Genomic DNA, 11,461 nt, shown 5'->3' on the forward strand with positions numbered 1-11,461 from the left:
CAGAGACCCACTGTTTCTCCCTCACCCCCACCCAGTCCATCACCCAGTATTGTGGATTTTACCCTCTTAACTGCTCTCAACTCTGCCTGCCTCTCTGCATCACCCTGGAGCAAGATACCACCGCTCCTTACCTAAGATAAAAGCAGTATGGCTCCTAACCGAGCTAATCTGGGCCCTTCTGATCTCCCTCGCACACTCAGTCAGAATGATCTCTTCAAGGCAAAATCTGATGGTGCCAGCCCCTGCATGAAACCTTACAGTGGCTTCCCACGGCTCTTATTTTGAATACCAAACTCCACAGCGTGCCCCTCGCAGCCTCAGATGCAATGGCCCCTCCCAGCTCTCGAGCCCCATCTTGTCCCACGTGCTGTCTCTTCCTCTCTGGTCTAGTGGGAAGGGCCTCCGCTCAGTTTCCCATGCACACCACACCTCTGCCTGACATCAGGCTTTTGTGTGCTGTTTTTCTGCCCAGAGTGCTTTCTCCAGTCTTCACCTAGTTAATTAACGTACATTCTAGTCTTCCATTACAACTCAAATTCATTGCCACCTCCCTAACTAATACGAAGATCCTCAAAGCACCTCAGAACTGTCCTCATAACATGTTACAGCTGCCATCTTATTTTTTTATGTGTGTTTGATGAACATGTATTTCCTCCAGTAACTAGTAAGTTCTATGAAGGAAGCTGCCCTCATCCATCCATTCTCAGTCCCTGGTACACAATAGATGCTCAATAAATATTTTCCAAATAAGTGAACATCCAAAATCTGTATCTTGTTAAGTAATTTATTTTCAAAAATATTATTAGAGATCATTTTATTTTACAGAGAGTATGGTATTATGTATATATGCATATAATCAAATACATACAGAGTATGGTGTTGTTTACATTATACATAAACTTTCCAGTGCAGACATTGTAAAACTTCTATTTATTGCCAAATGGTTTGAGGCCAAGTGTTGAACCACAACAAGTAGAATTTGTGTTAAATAATTCCACAAAAGCATTGTAGACAACGCCTTAGAATGTTCTAAAACACCAAGAATGTACAGGCAGGTGGGACAATAGCTAGGATGTTCTCAACTTGTACAACCCAAACACAGACCTGAAACAAGTATGTCAGATCTCTGTTTCCCCATGCAAAGAGAGCTCTACAGTGGGAAAGCACTCAACATTTAAAGTTTCTGAAATCCTATGGCCAGATGTTGCCCGTAATATCTATTCATGAGATCATATCAATGGGATGACAATGTGGGACCAACATGGGAAATGTGTGCAACCCTTTCTTATTCAAAGATCAGTTCTAAGATTGAACAATTATTTCCATTCATTTCCACCATCCCTAATCTTTTCCCATGGGTCCCTAGCAGTCATTACACGGCAAGTCTTGGCCAATCTTCCTTGACAGCTTCCCATAAAACACAGAGGTGACCGTACTTACTGCTCAGAACTACTGAACAGGTTACCTTCTTGGCAAGTGACTTTAGAATTTTTGTTTCATTGATAACACAATAAATAATCCAAATTCCATAAACACTGATTCTGAGCATTTTTTTCCTGCAACTCTGTTGATTGAAGCCAGGGACACGCATATGATCTTATACTGCTGTCTTATTTTTCAATTTCATGCAAAGGTCATAACCATTTTCTTCCCACGATTGGTTTTGCAGTTTTACTATTTTATAAATTATGTGATCTATTACTGTGATTTATCATGAGGCTACTGTCATTTTCTAGAAGTTCTTGACCTTCAGTAGAATCACCTGGGGATCTTGTTAAAAATGGTGGGTCCCTCATCCTATCCAAAAACTGCTTCAGTGGGTTTGGAGTGGTGCCTTGGAATGTGCATTTAATAAGCCAGCAGGTAATTCCGATGTAGGTGGCCTTCAGAACACAGTTTGGGAACCATTGCTCTACAGGCATATAAAATAGTAGTTCTGGGGCTTTTTAGATCAATCTTTCAGTGATTGGTAGAGAAGCCAAGAAAGTATACTACATTTTGATGGGCATGAAATTATTGAGAAAGGAAGCCTTTCAGTCACATATGAAAGTGCCCTCAAAGGTCAGCTGTCAAATTCAGTTGGTAGTAGTTTGGACCCACAGCATGTTGTAGGATGTTACAAAATCTATGCTGGATTATGCCTCCTCATGTATTCACTACTGACAAGGCACGGCGCTCTAAAATGCTGCCCGAGTACTCACGACAAACATGCCATTCATTACGATCCTCAGTGATTTCAAAAACCACAGACGCTCAGTCTGCTAAGTGTGGCTCCCATGACCTCCTCATTTAATAATGCTTCTATCCCTCTTTAAGCATATTCTCTGTAATCATAGTTGGCTTTATTACAACTGGCACACACACACACAAATCAGTAAAACCATGGAAGGAAATTAAAGTAAATTTGAGACTCTCAATACATACAGAGAAACTCCCCTACAGACTATATAGGAGTTGTAAGTCCCAGAAGCAGGGATTTCAAGGGGAGAAAAATTTTAAGACATACTTTTTCTCAGATTTTATTTTAAAACTATGTATTTAATATTTATAACTTTTCTTTCAGAATATGTCTTCTTTTGAAGGTATTTATCTAAGAATTCAAATATCATAAATTAGATTCATGACAGGGTCAATTATGGGGTATTCATGCACAATACAATACTTTCAAGCAAAAATTGCATAAACCGGAAAGTATAGAGTATAAGGAATTGCAGAGCCTGGAAGTCGGTGTGCAATATGAATAGTAGTTATGTGAGTGTCACCTTCTACCATCCTAAGAACAAGCAAGAAAGAAAGAAGGAAAGAAAGAAAGATCCTTCCTAATGGGGCTTCAGAATACTTTCAAATAAAGTCCAAAGTGACCTCCCCATGCCCACTCGATACCCACCTCTTTCCTGGATCTTACACCTAGGAAATCATGAATCACCCTCACACCCTCAGCCTTCAACTCATCACTATGTCCCAACACAACTGCTTTACACACTTGCTTCTGAGTTCATTGATTCTTCCAGCTTCTTTAGGTGTTTTTCTTTTCATGTGCTTTCCCTCACACATCCCCTTTTATTACCTCAGTCGTTTTCTGAGCGATTCCTGGAATATTCTTTCTCCCTTCTTCAGCAGGGGCCCAGCTCTCATGTTACCTCCTCACAGCTAGAAGTAGAATTTCCTTTCTTCGAGTGCTATGGTGCTTGGCTTTTACTTCTCCAGTGGATTTCTCCAGACTTTACATAGAGCTGTAGAATTTGTAAAATGCTTTATCTCTCCACAAGATGATAAATTCAAGCTCCCTCTGAGCTGGGCTTTATAAACCCTCAGATCCAAACACAGTGCCTTACAGCCTATCTGGGCCCAAAAGTATGTGTGAGATGGCTGGGTGGTTGATAGATGACCAGAGGGAGATTCTTTATTGCTTTACTCCTCCTGCTGCGGAGTTTCTGAACTTTAAAGTGTCTGCTTGGTATTATCTCATTCTTATTCACCAACTTCATGTCGAGTAAGATTAACACCTTCAAAATGCATCTTTTATCAACATAAATATTTTCAATGCTTGGCGCACAAAATAAAAATACAGTTACTGTATAAACTCTTGTATTAGCATTCTGAAAGACTTTTATGTAGATAAACGTGGTAACAGCTTGGGTTCCAACTGCACTAAAGAATTCAGTTTAATACTCCATCGTTTTTTCAGCCAGCTGGTAATTAAAGAAAGGAACAGATCCAGCTTGGTAGAGAATGTCTTAGCCAAATTGTGGTGCTTTGAATGAAATAGTGTGCTAATTGGCAAGTGAGAAAATATTTCAATGTCCCGTATGCATTGCATGCAAACAAGGTAGTTTTAGGCACATGCTTATTTCCTCATAGTCTCATTCCACATCATATTTTTCAAATGAAATATGATCATCCTTAGAAAGAATTAGTTCCATGTTTTAACCATGAAAAGACTGTAATATCATATGAAAATTATTGCTTACAAGGATGTGACATAGGCAATAGACCTATTAAAATGACACATGGTCAGTCATGCATATGCTAGACATAGTTGCAAAAAAAATTTAACACATGAGATGGCAGCTGGAAAAAATTTTAAGTGTTCTTTTTTTGACTCTTGAAACTATTTTTAAATTAATCCTACAGCTACAAATAACCTGGCTTTTACAGAAGTATCTAAAGCTAGCTCTGATGCCTAAATTAGGGCCCTCCTACATGTAGCTACGTTAAAGTTCTACTAACATTTCCTTCCTAAAACCCTTTCGATGGACTTTTCTCCTGGGATTAATTTTCACTAGGCTACAATGAAAAGTCTTTGCTTAGCAACATTTCTCTACAGTCCTTCCTTTGTTCTCAAGTAAAACTATCATTTTGCCTTGAGTCCCTCACTGTCATTATGGGCATGTGGGCATGTAGGTGTGATATCCCATCCCTGCCTTGTGTCAAACAATTTCTTCAACTACTTTGCCAAGTGCTCCTCGCAAACTTTGGACACATACCCTTCAAGTGAAACATTTGGATCTGCCTTGAGGAGAAATACTTGTAGCTAGTCTCCTATGTGCTTAAATATTACCTAAATCAATCAGCTCAGATCTCATGGTTATTTCAGATGCTTCTTTGAGTAAACATGGAACACTAAGATAGGAAAAATGTACTGCTAGTAAACGACATTGCATTAAATCATCTTTCCATTAAAACCAGGGAAGAAGGCAATGTGATCACAAACTGTGAAGGGAAGTCTTTAATAAAAGGGGGGTAGGGGGAGTGCTTTGCCGTCTACCTAGTGTCCTCACATAAATTTCTTTATTTTGATTTTTGATCTCTCAACATCCTTGTTAAGCAGGAGGGAGCTACTATTATTTCCTAATTGCCAATCAGAAAACTAGTTGAGAGGACTCGAATCTAACTCTTCTGAAATTTTATTTAAAAATCCTTGAACATGACAGATTAGCAATTTTTTCTCTCTCATTGGAAAGCATGGGAAATGGGTATTTCAATTTTTTTAATCTAATTTTGGCTTGGGTTTTTTGTTGCTGGCTTGTCGCTTCCTCTTTCCTCCACTTGGATCTCCTCTTGGACCTTTCCTTCCTCTTCCCAGACAGGCCGCTGTGCCCTTCCCGGACTCAGCGGCACCCTGTTAGGAAACACTCACTGAACACCCAGCCCAGGCCGACGCTGTGCGAGGCTGCTCCTGCTCCGGGAGAGCACAGCACCTGGAGGAGACCCGGGTCCTAAATTCTTTACCTGAGGTAACTGCCGAGTGTAGAGGCTGCTCAAAGCAAGCTCCTTGATTACAGAAAATTTAAATTCTCCACGAACATTGCTAGCTTTAAGAAGGTCTAAGTCAGATGATTCCTAGTAAAACAAAGCAGAACACAAATCGTTTTCTTGATTTGATTGTCAATACTTCTTGAGTTCCTGCCTTCCCTGTCCTCTGTTATGCACAAATACTAACCACCATGAAGCTTCTCAGAAGCTGGGAGACTCTTCTAAACACTGATGTCTCAGATCAAACGTCACTTCTAATGTCCAAGCTCTTTTCTGATGACTTAGGTGCATGTGCACCAACCCCCAAGTTACTCACTCTCTGTTCTATTTTTATCATAGCCTTCTCTCTATCTAACAATGTACTTGATATGTATTTTCAGTTTTTAGCCTTAATTTGGTATTGACAATGGGACATCCAATTGAATAATTATCAAAGAAAAAAAAAAGCCAAACCAGTCTCATTAGAACTTCATGAAAACTACACATTTCATTATTCTTACCTTGAAAATACAGTCAAGGTAGACAAACCCTCCTCTGAAATACTTATTTGACCTACATTAGAAAAGAGAAACGGGAGGGTAGGAAGGATAGGTTGTGTTCATATGTTCAAACAGGCACTGTCCAAACTTCTAAGTGATAGAAAAATGTCTTTACTTCCAAATTGCTGTGAAAATTGAACATAAATCTGTATAAGTAACTCTTGTCATACTCCCCAGAAATCAGATGCTTTTATATGTTTAAAGAGTGACTTTTATGTAACTGGTAAAAGAAATGAAATTCTTCCACTCGACATCTAAACTTCTGACATGGTAACAGATCTTCTAATGCTATGGTTATGTGTAATCATAAACACTCTATCTCAATGTCAAATTAATCCATTCATTCAACAAATATTTATAGACTCCCTATTATGTGCCAGTTAGATGCCTAGTGATACAACAGTGAACAAAGCAGAGATGCTGCCCTCAGGGAGCTTTCAGTTGAATGGGGGGATGCACAGACACATTAATCAGATAAACACCAATAACAATCCACAGATGGCGATGCCTGATATAAAAGAAACACACGGGATGCTAGGGGAACATATAACAGGCAAAGCCACTTTGGCCTAGGTTTGGGGAAGGTCTACCAAAGGAAGCAACGTTGGAGTTGGGACACGCATGATTAGTTGTCAACCAGGCAAAGACGGGAATATGGGGAGTGAAGAGAGAGTATGTGTGTTCCAGGGAGTGGGAAGATCCTGTTCAAAAGAGGTAAATTCACCTCTGCAGCTGTTAGGGCTTTAGGAAAACATGCCTTTTGGAGCGCTGTATAGACTTTTGCTGCCAAATAGCTAAATATACTTGTTTTGTGATTATTTATGAAGTTATATTTCTAAGCAGCTCATGTGAGCAGAATATCATGAAACAAAGTAGCTATGAAGCACAGAAAAGCTGGCTATCTGAATGAACCCTGGAAACTGCTAACCAGATGCTCTTTCTGTGAAACCATATTTCTTTTAAAAATCTCTACGAGGTCTTTCAACACTTTCCCATCATCTAAACTGCGCATTCTTTTAGGGACAAAGGGGGAGAGGTTAACCAAATTCATAATTTATCAGCCCACTTTCCAAATATGCCTACTGGGTTCTGGTTCAGCGGACAATTCTGACTTTTGATCACTTGCCAAATAAATACTAGGAAGTAAGCGGCTTGATCGCTCTGTTACCTTCGACAGTTGTAAATCAAGACGGCCAGCCTCTCATCGAAGGAAAACTGAAAGAGAAACAAGTCCGATGGAAGTTCATCAAGAGGTGGAAAACCCGTTATTTCACACTGGCTGGGAACCAACTTCTGTTTCAAAAAGGAAAGTCTGTAAGTTCCCCTGTTGTTTTTTACACGTGCACGTTTAAGGTTGTGATTTCCACCAACCAGCGAGGTAGGCATTTTGTCTTGAGTTAAAATACCAATTTCTTTTATTTCTCCATTTTTCAATTTCACAGTGTTATTTTATTACCCATGTTCCTTTCCCTGTCTATTCTGTTCGTTTCTATGTTAGTCAGCTCACTGCCCCTCTTCGGTTTATTATAGGAGCTGTTTTTTGTGACTTAGTTTTAGAAGATAAACTGCTCTATCAAACTGCGCCTTTTGTTTCCTTGCGGATCAGCTCCATAAACGTATGGCTCATCATATTGACTGTGATTTCTTTTATAACTACAGGCTTTATTGAGAGGTGGGGACCTAAGGAAGGGGCACCGTAGGCAGGGAGGAAGAAAGAAAGGCTGGCTTATCTTAAGTAACTTTTGAAATCAACAAAGTTCAATTTGCTTAGGAAAAAAAGATGACTATCTTTCATTCATGTGATATTCAGTTAATGAATAAAACAGGATTCTTAAAAATTAATATGTGTTCATTTAATAGAATTTTCAGTCTGAACTAGGTTGCTTAGCAAATGTCTGTATTCTGAATTTTCAGTGGGAAACCTATCTCCCATTAACAATGTAAGTTATTCCCTTCTTTTCAAATCAGCTTGATTTATCATTAAACTCTCCTCATTCAGGATCAGGGGAATAAATCTTGGCCTATTTCTTGGATCTTTTTAAATATAATAATAATAATAGTAGCTCAGCAGTGATTATCATCTGCCACACTGGATTGCCCTAAACATCCTTTGAGGTCAGCGCCATTATTGCCATTTTACAGATGGGGACACACGGCTCAGAGACACTGATTGGCTTGACCACAGATTGAGCCGGGAAGGTGAGGAAGGGCAAAGTAGAGTCGGGCTCGGGCAGTGTGGCCCCCGCCGTGTTCTTGAGTGAGTGCACGGCAGTGCTTCCGTGCGCGCTTAAACACGGAACCAGTGGCAAGGCAGACTGTGTCTGGGTTAGTTAATGATAGGTGTTAAATTACTTAAAATACAGTGCACTAAGAACTTATGCACTATATCTTTAGAATGCTCATTATAAAATGTATTTTAACTTATTACCCAACCAGGATCAAGTATTGTATATTTGAATTTGACAAATTCTTATCAGTACTCTTTAATTCTTAATCAATACACCTTCTTGTTAACTTTTTAAATGAAAAAGAGACTTTGATGACACCTACTCTGAACTCATGTTACTTTCTTCATCTGTGTGTATTATAAAATATACAGATGGATTTTTCTGTAGCTGAAGATCTTGTTTAAAGGGAAGTAGAATGGTGTGTTCCATTTAGCCAGTTATTGGAGATTTAAAGAAACATTTTTTTAGCATAGGTTCACATTGAAGCAAGTTTAAAGTGTTAAAAGTGGCCACCTGAATTTCCTGTTTTCAGTAAAGAAATCAGGAATAGAAGTTAAGATGTAGTGATTTCTCAGATCCCTTGAGACAAGGCAGAGCCAGTGCATAGAGTGTTTTTCCTGAACTCAAATAATGACCTTTATACTTCTTGACTCAGAGCTTTTAATAAAGTTTAGAGAATAAGCTATTTTATAGTTGGCTAACTTGTTTGACATCTTTATTGGGAAATAATGGTTTGACATTCCAAAAACCTGAGAAAACATATGGCTCAAATATTGGGAAATAGCATAAAATAGTATGAGGACCACAGCAAAATCGCCTTCATCCCCAGGGACCTAGTAACCTAGCAGTGGTCAGCAGTCTAGCCAACGCTTCAGCCACATCGTAAAAGGCTTTTCTTGTAAATGAGAAAAATGTGCATTTTAAAATAAAAACTAAAAGACTATAGTGTTATTTTCTACTATCAAGAACACTGTTGCATTCTAAAGGTCTTGATCTCTACGAGCCAGCTAGGCAACGGTGTCCTTTGACTTCCCATCCATTTCTATCTTGGTTAATTCACTGTCCCTCTTCAGATAACTATGGTACCATTTCTTTCTTGATCAGTTCTTTCGTTTATCAATTTCTATACTGTAGACTAACCGAAAGAAATACAATTTTATTAGCTTACAGACAAAGTATTGTCTAGTGCAGATAACTTCCAACTTTATCCTATATGTGCCCTAAAAGAATTTGGAAAGATCTATATTACCTATAGCATTTTAAGTTGTATCAACACTTTTATCATAAGTTTAAACACTTGTGAAAACTGTAATTTCTGTTGAACTGTAAGTATTGTCATTTTAAAATAAAAAGATTACATATCTTCTTTAAACATAACCATTGAAATTAAATACCATAGCAACTTGACACCTAACACTACTCATTCTTAAAATTACATAAAATAGTTCTTCTTTAATAGAAATGTTTACATTGTTTCATTTTTCCTTGAAGTCATATTTTTGTTCTGCCTCTTCCACAGCATTTCACTGTAATCACCCTGTCATTTTTCACTGCAATAAAACTATGTATATAAATTGAAATTTAATTTTAATTTCTTGTGACCATCAGACTCTAAATATTAAGATTTTTTATTTTTATCTTTTAAAAAATTATATCTTTTATGAAAAGCCATAAGCATAATACCAAACTTATTATTATATTGCTAGTCATTAAACATTAAAAAGCGAAATGCTATTGGAAGTGCATCTCTTAACAAAATAAATGGGGAGTGATTATGCGGCCTTGTTTGAAAGATGCTTCCCTGACATCAATATTCTGAATTGCTTTTTCTCTTTGTTTGATGCTCTTGAGATTTTTCCAAGTTGCATAACACACCATAGACAGTTTGGGATGAGTGAGAGGGGTGTCCTTTCATTGCAAAGTGAAAGGAGGGTGATTGTACAGGAGGGTGGGGAAGAGGAATTGGCGAGATCCTCAACCACAGGGACATTCTCCAGTAGACAAAATGGAGCCAGGGATGTTAAAGACCTGAATTTGCTTTAAAGAAGTAGCTGACCCCCTTAAAACTATTCTGCTAGCCCATCGTGATGACCCTGTGTTGTAGACCTAGACTTCTGCTTCGATGCAAGGAAGATGTAAGTCATTAAATATTCCTTCACTTAACGTTTGTAGACAAATCATGCTTCCAACATTCCACAGTTTCAAAGGCACTTTAATCTACTTAAACATTGAAAGCCTTTTTATTTAATTAATACCCTTCCTCAGAGATAGCACAAAGTAAAATTCAGTTTCATGCCTCCCAAATTATCTCAAATTCTGAGTTAACAATGCTCCAAATTGTGCTATTGCATTTTGCTCTATTAATACAGTGTTAACATCAATAGAAAATGATATAAAATCAAAGAAATATGGATTAAGCATTTTTTCAGTCCCGCTGTCTAATTTCTATAAACTGGCTTTCTTGTGCCAATTTATGATACACTAACAGGGCCAATTGCTCACTCCTTCATTTTTCTAACGACTCTTCGAGGCGTTGGCGCCCAAAATGACAAAGACCTTGAGCCACATGACGTGAAAGGATTCTGACCCCGTTGGAAAATTCTCCAGTAGCCAGAGATCTTTCCATCCTCTGGGGGCCAGCTCATGTGTTTTACTCCCCACGTGCGTTTCAGAAAGACGACCCCGACGACTCCCCGCTGGAGCTGAGCCAGGTGCAGAGCGTGAAAGCCGTGGCCAGGAAGCGCCGGGGCCGCTCGCTGCCTCGGGCCTTTGAGATCTTCACGGACAGCAAGAGCTACGTGTTCAAGGCCAAGGACGAGAAGAACGCGGAGGAGTGGCTGCAGTGCATCAACGTGGCCGTCGCCCAAGCGAAGGAGAGGGAGAGCAGAGAAGTGACCACTTACCTGTAGGGGTGCGCAGGCCCGCCTCACACCGTTGTCGTTGCCAATGTCAAGAGGAGATAAATTCCCCGAGTCATGTTGCTTTTTCTAAATACCAGCAGGACAGTTGTTCCTCAGAAGCAGCACCCAAAGGTGGCAGGATTCTTGACACATTTCATAGCCTAGTGGCATCTGCATTAACTTCAGAATGTCTGTGTGACACACACGGCAAAGAAGAGGAGCTGCGGATGGGATGGGGCCGGGAAGGGGAGAGTCAGGGGTCAGGAAGTCTGTGGATATGTCATTGTTCACTGTAAGAAAACACCTTGAAAAGGTACCTGAACTACATAGGAAAAGTCAAATTAAGGACAATGAGGAAAATCATGTAACTTACTTGTAGACATAATTACCTTTATCTTCTCCTAATGCAAATGCAGCAAACACATGGTAAAAGAGCTCTGAAGTTAAGCCAGTTAGGTAATTAAATGCCTATGTTTCAGAGCTACTTATCTGATTATCCCTTTTGGGTTTGTATGATAGGATCTAAAGTTTAGATACT

The 11,461-nt window shown here is 39.1% G+C and overlaps 1 protein-coding gene across 1 annotated transcript in view; it reads left to right on the top strand.

The window, feature by feature from the left end:
- The window catches only part of VEPH1 (ventricular zone expressed PH domain containing 1), a 158,100-nt gene extending 147,168 nt beyond the window's left edge, over window positions 1-10,932 (top strand). Inside the window, exons 12-13 of the mRNA XM_087817922.1 lie at window positions 6,973-7,109; window positions 10,696-10,932. Of these exons, the coding sequence (XP_087674048.1) occupies window positions 6,973-7,109; window positions 10,696-10,932 (374 nt within the window). The remainder of the gene's footprint in view (window positions 1-6,972; window positions 7,110-10,695) is intronic.
- The last annotated feature ends 529 nt before the right edge of the window (window positions 10,933-11,461 follow it).

This window comes from Miniopterus natalensis, chromosome 6, assembly GCF_054644295.1.
Source record: "Miniopterus natalensis isolate mMinNat1 chromosome 6, mMinNat1.hap1, whole genome shotgun sequence".
Classification (NCBI taxonomy): domain Eukaryota; kingdom Metazoa; phylum Chordata; class Mammalia; order Chiroptera; family Miniopteridae; genus Miniopterus; species Miniopterus natalensis.